General features: G+C 37.7%; 2 protein-coding genes across 4 annotated transcripts; one reads left to right on the top strand and one right to left on the bottom strand.

Moving 5' to 3' along the window:
• Positions 1–4,173: 4,173 nt before the first annotated feature.
• Positions 4,174–9,951, bottom strand: RPS23 (ribosomal protein S23). 2 transcript variants are annotated; one of them, XM_015809954.1, is made up of 4 exons: positions 9,914–9,951; positions 6,062–6,221; positions 4,979–5,099; positions 4,174–4,364 (listed from the first exon to the last, which is right to left on the bottom strand). In XM_015809954.1, exons 1-4 carry the CDS (start codon positions 9,915–9,917, stop codon positions 4,218–4,220), a joined length of 432 nt encoding a protein of 143 aa, XP_015665440.1. In that variant the 5' UTR covers positions 9,918–9,951; the 3' UTR covers positions 4,174–4,217. The 2 variants fall into 2 exon arrangements, with proteins under 2 accessions (XP_015665440.1, XP_015665439.1); XM_015809953.1 differs by lacking the exon at positions 9,914–9,951 and adding an exon at positions 8,643–8,680.
• On the top strand, positions 9,138–13,757 carry LOC107282198 (40S ribosomal protein S23). Of its 2 annotated transcripts, none has more exons than XM_015809951.1 (4): positions 9,138–9,199; positions 11,221–11,380; positions 12,423–12,543; positions 12,696–13,757. In XM_015809951.1, exons 1-4 carry the CDS (start codon positions 9,196–9,198, stop codon positions 12,840–12,842), a joined length of 432 nt encoding a protein of 143 aa, XP_015665437.1. In that variant the 5' UTR covers positions 9,138–9,195; the 3' UTR covers positions 12,843–13,757. The 2 variants fall into 2 exon arrangements, with proteins under 2 accessions (XP_015665437.1, XP_015665438.1); XM_015809952.1 differs by lacking the exon at positions 9,138–9,199 and adding an exon at positions 10,541–10,623.
• The last annotated feature ends 6,874 nt before the right edge of the window (positions 13,758–20,631 follow it).

The following is a 20,631-nucleotide window of genomic DNA, read 5'->3' as shown; positions in this document are numbered from 1 at the left end:
TTGCCCAATTTTTATGATCATTTTTGCGGTGGTCATTAAGTGAACCCCATAGTTATTAAGCAAATGCAGCAGTAGTTAAGTAAACACTGCAGTTGTTAAGTGAATCCATTTTATCTAGTGGAATTTTTTTTGCCAAAAATTAGAAGAAATTGGAAAAATTGCAGTCATGTGACTCCAGGACATTGCAAATGGATGTGAAGGTGAACATTTACCAAGTGTCCAAAATGCTATCATGTGACCGTAGGGGAAGGGTGTGTGTGTGGCCATCCGATCTTTGAAATTAGGTTGTAAGTACCTTTTGGGGGTACCATTCATAACTTTGAATGGTTGCTAAGCAAGGCATTACCTGCATGTTAAACCTTTGCTTGGCCTAAAGCACTAATTTTGAATCCGTACTATTCTCCAAAATTAGGGATAAAACACCTGGGTCTCCTTCTCCAGTGCCATTAGTGCATCATGTTTCCTTCAGTCCTTGGAGGCAAATAAAAGAAAACATAGTGCCTGCCTCCCACACCCCAACTGAAGGCATGTAGGAGAAGCAAGAAAAAAAAACCCCTGTTAACCAGAAAACAGGTTTGGTTCTAGAGTAGGCTAGACCTGTGAATGCATCATAACAAGCTCTTCCATCCCACAGATTCTCCAGGTGATAAGAAATCCTAATTTTTGAGATAACAGGAATTAAGGTTTCATAGCACCCCAAAGATGATTTCAATGTAACCTTATTAATTCCATTATGCATACAGCTTCTTGATGTATTCTTGATGTATTCTTTGATGTCGAAGAAATTAAAGAATGTAAAAGAAAGAATCTAAAATCTGCCTACCATTTGTCATATTTCCAACATAGCAGTGTTAAGACTAATTCATTAGGTTCCTTCTCAATATTCACAATAAATATATGGAATAAAAGATAAGTACCATTTCTGGAAAATATATGGAGAAAATAAGCTCTAGCTTCACTTTTGTGCTGGAGAGTAGCTGTCAAGAGTTATTTTGCCATACCTGAGAATATTTTTTAAAAAGAAGTACAATAATACTGCAGCTTTAAAGAACTCAACCTTGGTCTCATTTAGGAAAAAATGTACTGTAACTCTTCACTATCATTGCAAATTGATAGCTGTTGAAGCACCATTATCATTAACGTGTGAAAGTTCCTGAAACTATTATATAACAGACTGTTATATCTGCAAAACTTTCCTCAGAATATAGTCACATGCAGAATTCTTCACTTGCATTTGTTCAGGCGTTTTTAGCATTGCTGCTCCTGATTCTGATTCCCAGGCTGTTTGTAGAATAACAGTGAGTAGTATATGTTTCCTGCATGTGATTTGGTCAAATCAAAATGAACATTTCTTTATTTGGCTCATTTGATTTCACAGGTAAACATTTATTACTTTCAGGCTATGTTACTTCCTACCAATTCTGTTCTTGACTTGGCTAAGTTCAACTCCCAGTCTCTTCTTCAAATTTTGCTTGCTTTTGCTTAGAGTAAGATCTAGGGCCATGTCTTTGGTCAACTAAAGCAGGCATTAGATTCTGTTCATTTTTGGGCTTCCCTAATTATTATCGTTTACCATATTTTGCCATGAACATTACGGCATAACCTCTGGTGTGTTTGAACAGGTGCATGGTGTTTTTGCCCATTTGGCAAAATAACCGTTCCAAGCTTAATCCAGTTGCTGTCCTTTTCCATCTTCTCTCCATGCAGTTCAAGCTGCTGCCTTTTTAATGGGACCAATTCTCAACCTGTTAATGGATATGTGTTCTCTGTGACTGTTCCTCATGTAGTGATGGCTGTACTATTGTTTTGCCTTGCCCTTGCCTCCCAGTGCCTGAACAAACGACTTTCTTGAAATCTCCAAATTTTACTGTCATCCATGTTTCTTTCCTTGATCCTTCCTCCTTACCCATCTCCAATCATGGTTGTCTTCTTTCAATTGCTGAACTTTCTCCTTGCCATGTTATTAAAGAAATTCCCATTGCAAATGCTGATATTAAATTTTATAGCAATGGGTCTTCTTACACTCCCTGATGGAAACATGTTTCTAGGTATGTAGAATTCCCCTTTGAATGTGTTGAATCTGGTTCTATACCACCTCCTCTCTGTTCAAGTTGATAACATACCTGCTGCAACTCAAGCTTGTCTTTCAGCTTTTGGTTCCTGTTAATATTTGCAAGAACCAATGTTGTTGTTACATGACAATGACCAAATGTGGCAAAACCATGGGTCTCTCTGTTCTCTGGTTCAGCCAGCTGACTTTATTTCTACTTTACTTGATGGTGTTCTGCTCTCAGCATTTGATGTCATTAAAATAAAGGATCATTCTTGTTACTTTGGTAATGAATTCTTGCAGTTAATGTGCTGCTTTTTAGTCTTCCGAAATTTCTGTACAGGATGCACTTTTACTTCCTCAATTTCATTGTCTGCTCAGAAGCTAAACCTAACTTAAAGGACTAGATTAATGGAAGATGCTTTCTTAGCTCCCATGGAGCTCTTTACTTGGTTGGTTCCTCTTTTTTCCTCTTGCTGAGCCCATTTTAATGGGCATATTGACAAAAGTATTGGTAGGCAACCAGGATCATACCTATTATGAAGCCACCTTGTGCAAATTTATTTCACAACAGGTAACCAAATGAACTTATTGTCTGCTGTTAAGTAGTGTTAAGCACCACTCTCCTATCTTCTGTTATCAAAACCAACCAGTACTGTCTAGCCAGGCCAATGGGTCTTCATGAAGACTCACCAGCAAAAATTACCCCAACTTTGGTGGAAAAGATCCTTCCAAATTCCTTTTCCTATAACCTTAGCAACGTTGCCACCCTGGATTCCTGAAACCACCAGATCCATGGCAAGTTAACTTGCAAACACTTTTAAAAGCTTCTATTGCAAACATGACCAGAATAATCACTACCTCTTATCAAACAGGCCAAGATATTCCGTGCGGAGTTATAAGGAAGTAGAAGTGGTGGGAATACAGGGATAAATAAAGACCCCTTTCCATTATCTCTGAATGACAAGTCACATTTAAGGAAACCCAAGTAATAAATTATATGCATGTCAGCATATTCTAGGATGGGGAAGCAGTCTATATGTTAAGACTGTAAGAGCACAAAGTGCATCTGTACATGCAAACTATGTAGTTTTATATAAGCACAATCATAAACCATTAAGAAATGGACACATTATGCTATTTCTAAGTATTGTAACTACCCAAATATTATCTGCTTCTACGTGAAAATCCAGTGGTTATTATTGAATAAAATATTCAACTCATTGGATATGGATTCATTATTTCAGAAATGAATAGAAAGTATGAACCTAGTTACTTTGTGTAAACTAGACATTTCTATTTCCTATTTTTATTACATTTACTCATTTCTTCCACTCTGTGAGCTGACTCCAAAGAGGAATAGGGAAAAGTTTTATATCTTTGTGCCATCTTATGGTTGTTCAGATTTTTGCAGTCAAAGAAGGTATTTCAGCTATTTCTCCTGTTATCTAAAACTGTTTCAAAGGATATGAAAAACTGTTTCATTTGCTTCTCCCAAAATGTAATTATCTATGATTTGACAGAATTTCTGGATACAATATTTTTTTCAATTTCTGAAATAAAACATATTTTGCATTTCACACATACCTCCCTCTCCCCAAAGCAAATGGTTGCCTATAGCTTCATTAGTCCTTCATGTATCCTGCATCCATGTATACCTTTATGCTGGAGCTTAAATATCTTCCCATCACCAAATGATGGGAACAAATGTAATCCTGAGACTAATAAAAAGGAACCAACTTAGAAAACTAGAATAAAATATATTTCAAGCATATCTCATCAACTTTAAAACGATTGTTACATTTCTATCTTATTTTTCCTTCAGGAACTAAAGGTATTCCAAGCTCCAATTCCCATGACAACTCTTTGATATAGGTTAATTGTAAAATCATGACTGGTAAAAAGTCCTCTAGTGAGCTTCCACGATTGCGATGAATTTGAACTGGGCCTCCTAGATTGTGATCAACGACTAATATACCACTCTGGTATTGTACTACAAATCCAGATCCAATATGAAAATTTTCAGATCAACCTAATTATTATAAATATCGAGCCTGTCATTTATGTAAAAGGCATAATGTCCAAACTACAAAATCCAGCATAATAAAAGTGATGGCCATTTCTTAGGAGCAAATGGTTGTTTATTATCTTAACAGTGAAATAAAATTTATGATCTGGGTCTCTCCTTTTTGCCTTTGTACAAGGCTAACAAGGAAACGTTTGCCACTTTGACAACCTTGAAACGAACTCCAGGAATGTCACCAACAGCATGTCCTTTTCGACCAAAGCCAGCAACCAGAACCTCATCGTTCTCCTAAAATTCAATGAACAATGAACAGTTAATGTCATTCAATCAAAATTTAATAAACATATACACAACAATCTTGAGTCTTTGAAGGCTCACTTTGCCAAACAAAATCTATTACTTCTTTTTAAAAGCTGAGAAGCAACACAGAAAAAGAATAAGAAAAAAGAAAACCCTAATTTCCTAAAATGTTTTTCTTTTCTTGAGAAAAATCTGAATACTAGAAAACCAAGTTCATGGTCCAAATTCATCTCCCAATAATTGACCACAATACCAAGCTCCTGGACAATGTTTTATTGCAAGGGTCCATCATTCCCCTTCATATACAGGCAGCTAATGATTTTTCTTCTGCTTGATTTTATCCTCTTTATATGTACACATGTAAGTTGTATTGTAGGTTTGTGTGTGTATAAGAAAAAAGGGAGATTAGCTGATCCTTGTACTTTTATAGGTAGGACATTTTTAGATAAGCGCCTCCCTGCAATTTTTGAGAATTTTCTGTGCAAATATTCTCCTGCAACATGACCACATCTGAAATATTTTATAAAAAATCTCAGTCATAATTATTGCGAAAACACATTACTATTTCCTACTGTTTTATAGAGCAAAGATTAATTATTCACCTCAATGAAGTTCAAGCAACCGTCATTGGGAACAAAAGCTGTTATTTTCTTCCCATTCTTGATGAGCTGGACTCGGACACACTTTCTAATAGCAGAATTTGGCTGCTTAGCCTCTACACCACTAAAATGAAAATAATGAATGTATGTTTAATTTTTTTACCACAAGCTACACATCTTCTTGGCTAGGATAGAAAAACATTTTATTTAATAAAGGCATATTCCCACCACTTTCCACTAAGGAAAACATTATTGATATGGGTCAGATTCAGCTTCTCTTCCATTAATGGGAACATTTCTTAAAGAGTTCAGAACCAATCTAGCTACATAAAGGGGAGATGATCTTTGCAGATTTCTTCTCTTTATATCTTCCAATGTTCCAGATAGTTACTCAAATTTCTGGAGCAAATTTTTAAGGAAGGAAAGCACACAGAAGTGCAGCAGAAACTGCTATATTTTCCATTCCCTCCATGAAGTTTTCTGACAGATCAAAAGTATTCCCTAATTGAATGAAGATTTTCTATCTTTGTAAAACTGAGCTTAGTTCAAGCCCTCATATCAGTGGGCTGCATACAAGAAAAAACTGAAATTCACTGAGCTAAAAAGTAACCAAAATGCCAATTCCATATTTTTCAAATAAAAACAATAATGAAAACCCAGAGTCTTGCTTATGACACAAACAGCAAATTGCAAACCAGCCTCAACAAGCAAGTCCATGGAACAAGTAATGCCTAATATAATTTAAGTCTTCAACAAAACCCAATATCAAATTTCACTTTACTCAGAAGATCAGAAATTAAAGAAAAATTTCCAGTATTTGATGCTATTTGTATTCTTAACAAAATACATTAATACTTTCAAAAATATGTTTCCTAAAATACTGCTAGGATTACAAAACTAAAAGAGCAAATATCCCCAATATTTGCCTAAATGCTAGTAACAGGAATGTATTAGAAATGTTATTCAGCCACACAACTGCACTTAATCATCTATCAGTTCTGCTAAACAGTACAATGTACCCTAAAAGAAATAAGGTAAATCTCTTCAGTCAAAATTAAGATTCAATGAATTCCTAGTGAAACTCACACTTTTTCCAGAACAATTCCTTTGGCATGAGAAGCTCCCCCAAAAGGATTGGCTTTCAAAGCAGTACCCAAATGGGCCTTCTTATATTGCTTGTCATGCCACTTCTGTTCCCGACGGTGACTGCGCAGCTTCCTGGCTGTACGAAGTCCACGACACTTGCCTAGAAAATGGTGTGATAAAAGTTATTAGGAATTACAATTAAGTTTGTAAAACTGGACCTTCATCAACTTTCCGTATTTAAGTAGGATTTCTAAGATTCATTTTTTTAATCTACTCAAAATTGCACTAATGTTTTACAGTATTTTCTGATACTACATCCAGGATGTTTTTTGCACAAATTTAAGCAACTGATTATACTGAAAATGAGATACTTTATGCTAAAGCCTTATAAACAAAATTTGGAAGATCCAAAAAGATCTTGACACTCGAACAATGGGCCCTATCTCAAAAAGCAAAGTCCTACATTTAGGTAGGAAAAAACAAAAGCACGAATACAGATTGGGTGAGACCTGGCTTAAAAGCAGTAACTGTGAGAGGGATCTTGGAGTCCTAGTGGATGATCACTTGACTATGAGCCAGCAATGTGCAGCAGTAGCCAAAAAAGCTAATACAATCCTGGGTTGTATAAACAGAGGCATAGAATCAAGATCATGTGAAGTATTAGTACCGCTTTATAAAACCCTAGTTAAGACCACACCTGGAATACTGTAGCCAATTTTGGTCACCACACCACAAAAAAGATGTTGAGTTTAGAAAAAATTCAAAGAGCAACTAAGATGATCAAAAGCCTGGAGGCTAAAACATACGAAGAATGGCTGTGGACTTGGGTAGTTTAAAGAAAAGAAATAGGGGAGACATGATAGCAGTGTTTCAGTATTTGAGGGGCAGAAGGAGTCAGGTTGTTCACCAGAGCACCAGAGGAAAGGACAAGTACCAATGGTTGGAAACCATTGGAGAGAAGCAACCTGGATATAAGGAGAAACTTCCTGACAGTGAGGACAATCAACCAGTGGAACAGCTTACCCCCAAAAATCATGGGCGCCCCATCACTGGAGATCTTTAAGACTCGACAATCACCTGTCTGAGATGGTGTAGATTCTCCTGCTTAAGCAGGGGGGAGGCTGGACTAGAAGGCCTCCAAGGTCCCTTCCAGCTCTATTCTATTATTGCTCCAATATCTTGTGTTCCCCTCTTTGTGTGTGTGCATACAAATGCACATAATATATATTACGATTTCTGAAGTTCCCATCTGGTTTCCTTTTTCATAGCACGTTCCCAATTTATTTTAATTTTCTTTCTATTGGTAATACACCTAGTAACAAATGGGAATTTATATCATTATTCACTGCAGAATAAATGGGGATTTAAACATTAAAATGAGAGAAATCTGAATTTGGTAAGCAAATCTCACTATGTAAGCCAAATACGATGTAAAAATCATTCAGGCACGCTGGCTGAGGAATTCTGGGAGTGGAAGTCCACAAGTCATAAAAGGGCCAAGTATGAAGATCCCTGGTATAGACTTTTATTCCCCAAATTTCTCAGGAGCGGTCATGCTGGCTGTAGTCTCACCAACATCATGAAGTTACTACAGATGGGAAACATTGGCTCTAAAATGCAGGGCTGTGGAGTCGGAGTCGAAGGAAATTTTGGGTACCTGGAGTCGGAGTCGGCAAACAATGCACCGACTCCGACTCCTACTAAATTTAGATTGGAATGAAAAAAAAAGCAAGTTTAAATGTCCCAATTCACAAAAAGTTATAATTCATGACTTCTCTACTGTAAGAATAAAGACCAATGCATGCAGTGCCTCACGTAACCGCAAAACGAACACGTTAAGTGACCGTGAAGAAGCATGCTTTTAATGTGCTTCACTATATGGCACGCAACGCACAATCAGGAGCGGCAATACTTATACTTTCCATAGTGTTGTGTTCTGCTGTTACAGGGAACGCAGCGCCCATGGGTAACCTAGCCTCTCACTGATAAGGGATTAAGTAAATATGTTTTTTGCAGGACTAGAGACACTTGTATAAGTGAAGGGAATGGAGGGTCAATAGTTCAAGACTGAAGCTGTAAACCATTGGAAAAACTGCTGTCATTCAGCTAAGGCTATAAAAACTTGCAAACTCCGATTGTTAGCTTATGAATGTATTTTCAATGTCACGCTCTTCAAGCCTGTCAAGTTTGAACTCCCATATTCCCTAACGAGCACAACTCTGGCAAAGCTTGTCCGGGAAGATGGGATTTGGATTTCAATGCATCCTTAGAAACTCAGGTTAAGAAATGTACTCTCAGTTTCCGAGTAGGCAAATCCTGCTGGCCGATTTTTTTAAATATACCATCGCTGTTATCTCGTATCAGGGAGCTCTATGAATTAATAACACGAGGAGGGACTAATGTTAGGAACCCACAAGGGGGGCCCTCGTGGTGCTTAAAAAATGGAGTAACGATTGCTCTGAGCGGACGGCGGCGGGGGGGGATGCTTTTTTCCGCCCGCCAAGATCCCTCAGCTACAATGCGGCCCCTTTTCACCCCTCCGTTCAGCCCTAATGCGACGCCCAGATCCGGAGCACCTCACCCATCGTGTCGCCCGCGGATCCCGAGGAGGAAAAAGAAAGACCCAGAATGCACCGGCCTCGAGGACCCCCCGCCCCTACTTTTAGCTGTCTAGCTGAGAGCCTGCTGCGAGAAAGATAGTTGAGGCGCGGTGCATCGTGGGGCATTTATTTGGCCGCCGCTCCTTTTCTGATAAGAGTCTCATTCGCTCAAGCCTAGAAACAGTAGACCTCCAACCACCTTTGAAAGATTTTAGCCGGTTAGGCTGGCTTTCTTGGCGAAGATAGGAATCCAGATTCTGTGGGAATGTGTTTTTGTGTGCGTATCTTTGAGGCGTTTCTAATTTATTAGGAATTTAGGATCACATGTGAGCGGCGTTGTAATTTTTTTTCCTTCCCGCTCAGCCCACGCTGTCGTTCGCCCTTTCTTTTCTCTTAACAGAAGAGAGTGTAAAATCCGGCGAATCAGGCGCAAGGCACCATATCTACGCGGGGTCTTTGCCGCTGTTACGTAGATCCGCCGCAAAGGATTGTGGGTCTTTTTTTGTCGTTTTCGGCTCGGGACGCGGCAGCGCGATGGGTGAGCGGAACCTGTAGCTTTTGTGGCGCCCGGTATAAGCGGTCCTTATAGGTCTGGGTGTCTGCATGGGGGGGGGGGGGGNCGCAGCGCCCATGGGTAACCTAGCCTCTCACTGATAAGGGATTAAGTAAATATGTTTTTTGCAGGACTAGAGACACTTGTATAAGTGAAGGGAATGGAGGGTCAATAGTTCAAGACTGAAGCTGTAAACCATTGGAAAAACTGCTGTCATTCAGCTAAGGCTATAAAAACTTGTAAACTCCGATTGTTAGCTTATTAATGTATTTTCAATGTCATGCTCTTCAAGCCTGTTAAGTTTGAACTCCCATATTCCCTAACGAGCACAACTCTGGCAAAGCTTGTCGGGGAAGATGGGATTTGGATTTCAATGCATCCCTTAGAAACTCAGGTTAAGAAATGTACTCTCAAGTTTCCGAGTAGGCAAATCCTGCTGGCCGATTTTTTTTAAATATACCATCGCTGTTATCTCGTATCAGGGAGCTCTATGAATTAATAACACGAGGAGGGACTAATGTTAGGAACCACAATGGGGGCCCTCGTGGGGCTTAGAAAATGGAGTAACGATTGCTCTGAGCGGACGGCGGCGGGGGGGGGATGCTTTTTTCCGCCCGCCAAGATCCCTCAGCTACAATGCGGCCCCTTTTCACCCCTCCGTTCAGCCCTAATGCGACGCCCAGATCCGGAGCACCTCACCCATCGTGTCGCCCGCGGATCCCGAGGAGGAAAAAGAAAGACCCAGAATGCACCGGCCTCGAGGACCCCCCCTCCCCTACTTTTAGCTGTCTAACTGAGAGCCTGCTGCGAGAAAGATAGTTGAGGCGCGGTGCATCGTGGGGCATTTATTTGGCCGCCGCTCCTTTTCTGATAAGAGTCTCATTCGCTCAAGCCTAGTAACAGTAGACCTCCAACCACCTTTGAAAGATTTTAGCCGGTTAGGCTGGCTTTCTTGGCGAAGATAGGAATCCAGATTCTGTGGGAATGTGTTTTTGTGGGCGTATCTTTGAGGCGTTTCTAACTTATTAGGATCACATGTGAGCGGCGTTGTAATTTTTTTTTTCTTCCCGCTCAGCCCCCTTCGCCCACGCTGTCGTTCGCCCTTTCTTTTCTCTTAACACAGTGTTTCTCAACCTTGACAATTTTAAGGCATGTGGACTTCAACTCCCAGAATTCCACAGCCAGCATTGCTGGCTGTGGAATTCTGGGAGTTGAAGTCCACATGCCTTAAAATTGCCAAGGTTGAGAAACACTGTAATCAGACTGAACAGAAGAGAGTGTAAAATCCGGCGAATCAGGCGCAAGGCACCATATCTACGCGGGGTCTTTGCCGCTGTTACGTAGATCCGCCGCAAAGGATTGTGGGTCTTTTTTTGTCGTTTTCGGCTCGGGACGCGGCAGCGCGATGGGTGAGCGGAACCTGTAGCTTTTGTGGCGCCCGGTATAAGCGGTCCTTATATGTCTGGGTGTCTGCATGGGGGGGGGGGGAAGCTACTATCCCATTTGGTTGGTTTCCCAAGCCTAGATATACGTATACAGTATGAATATATATATAATTGAAACTGTCCGCTTTATTGTCTGCCTCGATGCTGCTCTCTTCGGGTCAGATTTTCTTTTTTTAAAGCGCCAATTAGTTTGCGGAAGTCTCCTTCGAGTCCAGTTCGATTTCCCTGCACGCGCCTTTTCAGTTTCCTGGCAGGGCTCAGAGGGAGTTTGCTGTGGCTTTGGGCCGCTTTTTAAAACTTTTAAAATTTAGTTTGCAACCTTGGTTTTTTCCCCTCAAGGAACCCTATCCTATTAAGTAGATCGGACTGCAAGTAGCTTGTTTGTCAATTGTCACCACAATAAATGTCACCCAAATATCAAGAGTCGTCGATGGATCCAAGAATAAAAACAGCATGAAAGTTTAACGAAAATAAATCAGTAGTAAGACCTTTTGAAATGAGGTCCTTCGGATGAAATCCAGGGAAAATTCTTCTTCTCATCTCTAAAACTTTCTTTTCTAGGCAAGTGTCGTGGACTTCGTACAGCCAGGAAGCTGCGCAGTCACCGTCGTGAACAGAAGTGGCATGACAAACAATATAAGAAGGCCCATCTGGGCACTGCTCTGAAAGCCAACCCTTTTGGGGGAGCTTCCCATGCTAAGGGAATTGTCCTGGAAAAAGTGTAAGTGAGATCTCACCATTATTAACTAGAGTGTGGAATTATTTATAATTGAACTATTGCTGTTAGAGGTGCTCGGGTATTCCCGATTCTCCATATGAATTGAAGCCTTAGAGAGAGACAATTTGCATTGGTTATTGGAATGGGAATGTTCTTGTACCTACAACTTCAAAAAGTCCATAATAAAACTTACAATCTACCGGTAAGAGAAAGACCTTCAAGGTTATTGTCCTAGCGCAGCTCTGAATGATTTCTCTGCTCCAATTATTAAAATTAGAAATTACATGTTTGATATAGAATAATAAGCATTTTGGTCTCGGGAACCTTTACATTATTAAGAATGATTGAGGACTCCAACAAGCTTTGGTTTATATTAGTTATTTCTGCATTTCATGTATTAGAAATTAAAATGGAATGATTTTAAAATATTTGACTTTGCCAATCTCCTGAAAAGACCTCTCAGGGCCCCCAGACCATGCTTTGAGAACTACTGGTTTACCTATAACAACCTTAATCCGTCTTTTGCATCTTTTTAAATGTTAGGTTTCTTTTGTTTTTGTTTTATGAAGCATATAACAGCCAGTTATTTGCCTAAGGATACTGTTCTATATGTTTCTACTTACTTAGAAACAAGCCCATGGAACTCAGAGAGACTTCAGTTTGTCTTGTTGAATTCCATGGGTTTTATCTGTATGCTTATCTGTGTTATTACTTACATAATTGTCCAGTTTTTCCTTACAATAAGTAAAATTAATGTTTCAGCGTTATGCACACTTACTTGGAGTAAGATCCATGGAAAATAATAAAGAGATACAGAGATGCCTGGATTTTGCTGTGTTCTTACGTAAACAGAACTAGCTGTAAATTGTGCCTTAGTTTTGATTGTTATTTCCACATGGGAAGACAACCCCAAATATCATATGGTTTTGTGATCTTAAGATTATGAATTCAGAATATGAAGATTGTATAATTAGATGCTAAGCATTATTATTGTACTTTAGAAATGTATTATAACAGCGTCTGTATTGTTCAATTCATATTTCAGTGGTGTAGAGGCTAAACAGCCGAATTCTGCCATTAGGAAGTGTGTTCGAGTTCAGCTTATCAAGAATGGCAAGAAGATTACAGCTTTTGTTCCCAATGATGGCTGTTTGAATTTTATTGAGGTAAATACATTGATGGGTATAATACGGCACCTAATTGAAGGTGGAAAATTATTAACTGAAACTAAATCATTTTTTTTCTTAGAACTGAAAATTGTAAAAGTACGATCATACTTTTGTCATCAAATATTAATTGCTGTCTTGTTTTAAACTAGGAGAACGATGAAGTCCTGGTTGCTGGCTTTGGTCGGAAGGGTCATGCTGTTGGTGACATTCCTGGAGTTCGCTTCAAAGTTGTTAAAGTAGCCAATGTTTCTCTACTAGCCTTGTACAAAGGCAAGAAGGAGAGACCCAGATCATAATTCCTGTGATGCTGTGACTGGATCTAATAAACATTTTTGCTTTAATAAGGTTTCCCTGATGAGTCTTTCATAAAATGGCCCAGAATGTGTGTCTGTGTAAATTTTTCATGATGCTTTTGACTTTATTCTTACACAATATCCCAGAGTTGCTTTGTTTGTAAGAAAATCCTGCCGAGCTCAGGAGATTTTCATTAGTTTGCATCAATGTGGGTACAGCTTCTGTTCTAAATAGGATCCATTTTGAATTAAGAAAATGAAAATTTTAAAGTTTATTTTGTAATACTGATCGCTAAGAAAAGTATATTTTCTTTGATGTAGTAATGTAACAAGGGACATGCAAGGGTACAGAATAAACCATTTATTTAAGTAAATGAAATCTGTCTTTTAAACTTTCCATAGCAGTTTCCAGAGGATTGTATACCCTGTTGGACATCTTTGCATGTGAGGAAAAAAAAGAATTTAAAATATTAGGCAAAAGACATAGTTGGAATTAATTAATCAAAGAATTTAAAGGAAAATTGGTAGCCTTTGACCCCATAAGTGCCATTCTAACTTCAAAATGGTCATAACTGAAAGACTACCCATATAGCCTTGTCTCAATTTTTTTGTTATGTTAGATTATTTTATCCCATGTCTATTATTTGTATATTACAGGATGGCAAACACATCTGATACTCCTTCCTCCTATTTTCCCCACCCAACAACCCTGTGAGGTTGTTGGGGTAAGAGAGAGTGACTGGCCAAACCTGTAGCCAGGCTATTTTGTCATATCTATACTGTGGTTTCCTGTCTTGTAAATGGATTTTGTACAAGATGTTTTGGGATTCCTGTTTTTCCCAGGGACATTCCACAGCTAGACTCAACACAATCAAATGATTTTCTATAACCAATAAAGCATATATTGACTTCTTTTTAGTATTCTTTGGCTTTCTCACTTACCTCTCATCAGCAAAAATATAACTTGTTCCTTGGCCTTTTCTAAAAAGAGCTTGAATATCTTTTCTCATGTAGAGTACAGCCTGTGTTGGAGATCCTATGTATTATTTTGCTAGTATGTGAATATTGCGTGATAGTGTCAGGCTCCAAAAACCAAGAAAGGCATGCAGAGTTACATCTAAGTAGTTTCCTTTATTTTTCCTCACTATAGACAGAAATCTTGTCAAACTAAAGTAACTTTGCATAAATAAAAATGTACTCTGAGTACTTCTAGGGAGGAGCTATCTTGATCCTCCCAACCAAACTATCTAAACTTAGCTGTTTCTTGGTCCTCTGGAATGCAGCCAGTCCCTCCTGGGAATCCAGACTCTATTTCACCACAAATATTTTGCTTCCTTCCTTCCTTCCTTCCTTCCTTCCTTCCTTCCTTCCTTCCTTCCCTCCTTCCTTCCTTCCCTCCTTCCCTCCTTCCTTCCCTCCTTCCTTTCTTCTTTCTGTGTTCTTTTGGAAGACTTCTTCTTTTTTCCAAGTCTGTTTCCATCTTCAGTGTTACAATGTGATATTGTTTTTGTTTATTCTAGCAACTCTCTGAAATTCTTTGTCATGTTCCTTTACTTTTTTAAATTTTAGCTTCTCTTCCCTTCTTTGCTATTTCCATCATCTGTTCTGACATCCAGTGTGCTTTCTTTCTTGGTCTTTCACAATCTGTTTTCACATTCATCCTGTATGCTCATGATAGTTTTCTCCTGGAAAATATTTGGGTTTTTACTTCCATTTTAACTTAATTTGGAATTTGCATAGGGCAGCAGTTCTCAACCTGCTTTCTACAGTATAATCCACATTGGAATTTCAAGGAGGTTATTAAATATGACTGGATTAATGATTTAATGTCTTAAAATGAGGACATTTTGATAAGTATTTTTATATTCAATTGGCAATAAAACTGCAAATTTTCTAAATACATGTTTGGACAAAAGAAAGGAAAGAAAAAAAGAAAAGGGAAAGGAAGGAAGGAAAAATGAATTTATAGTTTGGCCCCCATGTTGCTGGTATTTCATATCTTACTTAAAGGGTAATTGCCTATCTCAACAGAGATTAAATTATTAAACCACAACCAATGGTTCTGGGGTGATATGAGCCTTCCAAAGTCTCTAGTATGGTCTATAAAGCCTCCAAAAGTATATGTCATTTTTAAAAATATGATAAAATCTTCAGTTGGATTTGATTTCTGATGGTATCAATTATTTTCCCAGTAGTCATTTAGAAGCATTCTAGAATCATCCAATCGTCACTGTGTCAAAATATTAATAACGAAGGCAGCCTTTTTATTATTTCAGTGTTGATGGGTATTATGTGTTCTGTTTTCTATGAAAGCAGTATAAATCACCAGAGGGGCAATGACAGTATTATGAAATCATTAGAGTTATGACAGTGAAAATTTAGATTCCATCATGTCTTATTGTGTTACAAAGGCAAAATGTTTCTTGCGTGTTTCATAATGGAGGTAGGTGTGAAAACAACAAATGAAAGACAACATCTGGCACAGTCTTCTCAAATTTCTATGAACAAGGCAGCTTTATTCTCACAAAGGTCTGGAAACACAAAATTAATAATAGTTTTACGGTATTTTCTTTTTTAAAAACAATTTTCTTTTTAAAAAAATATTTTTTTAAAAAATATCTTTTTTAAAAAAGTATTTTCTTTTTAAGCTGGTTTGTCATCAGGTACTAATATGTTCTCTTTTTCTCATCTAGGATTTTATTGTGAGACTTATCAAATAATTGTTTTGTCAGGTTAAATTTGATTGGTCTCCATAACCATTCACACTGGCAAGCGGAAACTAACTCGGAAACAAATTATCATTTTTCAAATGGTATTTTCTGAATCTCATCCAAATATATATTAATAATGTAAATTGTTAGATGGCCATATATGAGAAAGAGGGTGGGAGGGTGGGAGAGACTTGTTGATTTTATCATCTTGGCAAGCTCAGATATATTGTCCTATTTCATTTTTCTCATAGGCGATGTGCACGGACAGATTATAACGGGAGGGCATAGAAAGCTTTTGTTTGCTAGATAAGGATGCAGATGGATCACGGAAAGTGAAAGTGAAGCTATTCAAGTGCCAGCTGCCCTATTCCAGGGGTCCCCAACCTTGGCAACTTTAAGACCTGTGGACTTCAACTCCCAGAATTCACCAGCCATGAGCAGAATATAGAAATAACCTTTGCATTGCCCCTTTCTGAAATACCTTGGTATTCAGTTGTTTTGTGTAGGAGATATACCCAATTGTTTGTATTTGTTTTAAAAACCCACTTTTATGAAAATTTTCCTCCCAATAATCTCCAAAGTAGAAAAAATATAGCTAAACAATCCAGTGATCCCACGACTTATATTTTAATTCCATGCACATGGAAGAATGAACATAATGCTGCTGTCATGTAACAATTTAGACAGCTTTAGTATTAAAATAGATTTCTGTTAGGCGATATCTTTTGTCTTAGTAGTTATTCTTCAAGTATTCAACTATATCTAATCCTTTGGTATGAATTTTAAAGCACAAAAGGAAGGTGACTGTACGTTCAGTAGAAAATGTCCAAGACAGCCTCTTATTTTGCATAGAGACTACATGACAGCTCAGATGGTACTGAGCACTGCTTCCTATTGGTTGGCTCAGCTGTCTATCTCTGGTTGCTGAAAATACTGGCTCTTGTTTCTTTGCTACACATGAACAGATGTGCTGGGTCTGGAGGGTCTGGTTTATTTCTCAATGGAAAGCAGTGCAATTTTTAGATTTTTATTTCTCCTTTTCTGCGTAAGATTTTCAGCATCTATGGACCAAATAGCTGCAAGAATGGAAAGGAGGTCAGTGAATTTATGAGTGTGTGCAAAAAGTGTGGGGGCAGCTGAATGAAAGGTTTATGTTTGTGCTTTGTAGAGGATAGTAACCATATTAGTAGATTGATCATTCAGGTGTTGATGATTAGGGAGTTATTTGTTGTTGTTTTTTTGATGTACTAATCACAGGCAAATAGTTTCAACATTTAAGATGCTGAGATAATTTACTTAAAAACAGGGCTGTTAACATCAATTCTCTTGATGAAACTATTATAGATGAGAAAATAAACAGTCCTGTTGTGCACAATCTTATACTTAAAACCGAAAAGCTATGAGAAACATTAGTCTCTGTTGCATTTCTCTTTTGCCATGATAGTTTGATTTCCTTTCCTTCCGCACTGTTAATAACAGAGATATAAATAAAATAGTGTAGGTGTAAAACGTACAGCCGGAAACAGTGCTGATGACATTGAAAAAAGAAATTTAAGAAAGATGAAATGAAGCTTATAATATGAATTTTGATGCAAATTCAGGTTTACCAAAAAATGTGCAATCTCATTCTTGTTCCCTGTGCACAATTTTATTTGTGCAGTATAAAACAACCTCAAATATTTCCCCAAGGGCTTGAGTTGAGGAAAGTTACAATTATAGAAGGAAAAATAGTTACCCAGAGAGATATGTTTTGTTTCACCATTAAAATGCAGGTCAGATTAAGACGGGGAGGCTCACAGCTGTGCCTTGGGGTAATGGATAGGTGCTTGTATTAATCTGTATATGTAATTGTATAGATCTGTAGTTTGGCTAAGAGATGAATTAAAGTGTACTAGTTATTTATATTAATTACATTGGCTCATAAATGCAAGCAAGGGGGGAAAAGCCACATGTGTGATTTGTAATAACTTATCTAATTTTACTGCATTAAATTTGTTTTCAAAAGTCTGTCAGTGTTTAGGAAAGTATTTCTAGAGATATATTTAAGTCTCTGGAATGCAGGATTTCTCCAGTTCTGGGCTCATGATGTAATCAGGATCAGAACGAGATGTAAGATAGCTTTTCTTCTTTCTTGTTATTTAATGATCATTAGGGTATGGCATGGGTAGTCTTAGAGGGGGTAATTGATTTATTGCAAAAGTGATTGGGGAAAGTGATATTTTAGGGAAGAAATTCTCTTGTCTGTAGAAGGGGGTTAGTAGTAGTTTTTGTGGATTTTGTTAGTTGGCAATTCTGCCTGTGTGTAATAAAGCACCACTGACATAAGGATTAATGGAACTATAGTAGAATTTGAATGGCAAGCAGACGGATTCAGTGTATTATTTTTTCTCAGAAAACTCGTTATGAATGAAAAATGAAAAAAAATCTGTTGATACTAAATTCTTCTGTTTTCCCTATGCACAGTCTCCAAATCATAAGTGGATACTGGAGGCAATTTTTGATGTCCTTCCATACCTTTGATATCTATTGCTGCTTTGATCTCCAATGTCTGAGCAAATCTGAATGATTTTATATGGGAAAATACTTTGTAATCGATGGTCTTTTTGTTGTCCTAAGTTGCATGAACCATTTTACATTAAAATAACATGGATCTGAGTTGTAACATATTTAGCCAACCCCAAGTATCACAAAACTTAATTTTCTGCAGCAACAGCATCAAATGTTAATGCCATGAATGACCTTTACAGAAATTTATAAGTAGCCACATTTCAGGAAAGCAATATTCGGGCAATTTTTTTTGTTTTGTTTTAAGCAGTAATGAAAGATAATAGTTGGTTAAAGTCTCCAATTAAGTCCTGATTTCCAGGTTCAAGAATCGAACAGTTGTACACTTAGATTCTAGGTTCTCCCACAATATAATTGTCAGTACTATAAAAGATAGCGGTGATGCTGAACCCCTATATCTGTGATGTGTTCAATATTTTATGTAGACATTTAGTTTATGCACTTGATCACAGGGGCCACTTGCTTTCCACAAGATGTATATCCATTCCATTAACCTGCTTACCCTTTAATTTGGTGTCTTTATATGGCGTCACCCTGAGCCTTAGCCAGTATACAATATTCACAGGTACAGACTGCTTGTCCTATTCAATGGCATTTATGCAGTTTGGCACTTTAGTTCCCTCCTCCAACGGTTCTTGTGACTGACCTATCATAAGATATGTCTTTGGGACTATTGTAAATGCCCAAAATTTTCAAAGCTTGTGCGTATTGTGTAGAAGAGTTATACTTTAGAAGAATTATATCATTTGGACATGTCAAGAGTGCAAGTTTTCTGTCATCAACATAGATTTTAAAAAGTGCAAGAACAAGAAAGGCCAGAAGGTACCCAGGCTTGATTTCTCTAGGTATGGTTTCATATGGAATCTCAGCTGTGATTTGTTTAACTTTTAATGAAGTGCTTTGAATTCATTATAAAAGTAATTTAGCTAGATTACCACAAACCCCATTAAAATCAAAAGCTCTCTTCAGGCCAATAAAAATAAGTCTGTTTTCGGTTTTTTTTTTACATTATGTGCAAGTAGTCTTTCACTTACAGCCACAACTGAGCCCAAAATTTCTGTTACTAAGTGAGACATTTGTTAAGTGAGTTTTGTCCCATTTTATGACTTTTCTTGCCACAGTTATTAAGTGAATCACTGCAGTTGTTAAGTAATATGATTAAGAGAATCTAGTTTCCCCATTGACTTTGCTTGACAGAAGGTCACAAGAAGTGGTCACATGACCACAGGACATTGCAACTGTCATAAATTTGAGTCAATTCCCAAGTGTCTGAATTTTGATCATGTGACTATGGGCATGCTGTAATGGTTGTAAGTGTGGAAAATGATCAAAAGTCACTTTTTCCAGTGCTGTTGTAACTTTGAACAGTCACTAAATGAACTGTTGTAAGTTGAGGACTACCTGTGTTTAATATATAAAGAAAAAGATAGCTGCAAACAATTTAGTCAAAGGGTTCAAGGAATGGTTAATAGGAATAGAGGCAGAGAAAATATAATGTAATTTTAATAGAATCATGGAGAAAATTTTTCTGTGTGGTTGCTAAGAGCTGACAATGACTTGATGGCATATAATCAATCAATCACTTTTAATGGAAGTCATAGACTGTTTTGGTTAGAGCTGAACCAGGAACCTTCTATAGAGTAAATGGAAGTAAAAAATAAAGTACTGAAATTATTTAGGATGAAATGGTGAAATACTGGAAATAGTACTTTAGCAATTTGCATGAGAATTATACTAATAGGTTAAAGATTTGAAACAAATGATATAAATCAGTGATGGCAAACCTTTTAGAGACCGAGTGCCCAAACTGCAACCCAAAACCCACTTATGCATCGTCCGGTGCCGGGTGGGTGTGGCCCATTGGGTGGGTGTGGCCCATTGGGTGGACACGGCTACGGTGGTAATGGCAGACTGGGTGGGACTAAAAAGTTCAATCAATCAATTCCAACTTTGCAAGACCTTTTTTTCCCCACAAGAAGTTGAAATTGACTGATTGATTGAAACTTTTTTTTTTTGCACACACGGCGGAGGCCTAAAGCGAAAAGGTTTTATAAAACCCAGTTGATGGTCTAGGCCTGGGGCAACAGCACGCGTGCCCACAGAGAGGGCTCTGAGTGTCACCTCTGGCACCAGTGCCATAGGTTCGCCACCACTGATATAAATGTAAATGTTCAATAAAAAAAACATGAGAATGTATAAAAAATGCATGTAGTGACATAAATTCTTTTTTTTTTTTTTTAACTTTTTATTTATAAAACAATTAAAAAAAAACAAACATTGGATTTGACGTGACATTCCAGTATATACATTCTTATCGGATTATATCATATTTTACAATCAATTCATTATCTCTACATATACATTAAATTTTATATACATTATCTATTCTAAAATAACATACATTTCTATCTTATCATTCGTCTTTAATCCCAGCCGTCCTTTTCAAATTCCTCCAGCGGTAAAATTTATCCCAGGTTTCAAAAAAAATTGATCCACATTTATCTTTTAGTATCATT

Source organism: Protobothrops mucrosquamatus, unplaced genomic scaffold (assembly GCF_001527695.2).
Source record: "Protobothrops mucrosquamatus isolate PMUCROS unplaced genomic scaffold, P.Mucros_1.0 scaffold6, whole genome shotgun sequence".
Lineage (NCBI taxonomy): Eukaryota > Metazoa > Chordata > Lepidosauria > Squamata > Viperidae > Protobothrops > Protobothrops mucrosquamatus.
Note: the sequence above shows the minus strand (reverse complement) of the source record. Positions and strands in the feature narration are given on the sequence as shown.

Coding starts and splice junctions, on each gene's coding strand:
- LOC107282198 (XM_015809951.1), top strand. Junction 11,381..12,422: donor GGAATTGTCCTGGAAAAAGT/GTAAGTGAGATC, acceptor TTCATATTTCAG/TGGTGTAGAGGCTAAACAGC. Junction 12,544..12,695: donor GCTGTTTGAATTTTATTGAG/GTAAATACATTG, acceptor GTTTTAAACTAG/GAGAACGATGAAGTCCTGGT.
- RPS23 (XM_015809954.1), bottom strand. Junction 5,100..6,061: donor GGAATTGTTCTGGAAAAAGT/GTGAGTTTCACT, acceptor TTTTCATTTTAG/TGGTGTAGAGGCTAAGCAGC. Junction 4,365..4,978: donor GTTGCTTGAACTTCATTGAG/GTGAATAATTAA, acceptor ATTGAATTTTAG/GAGAACGATGAGGTTCTGGT.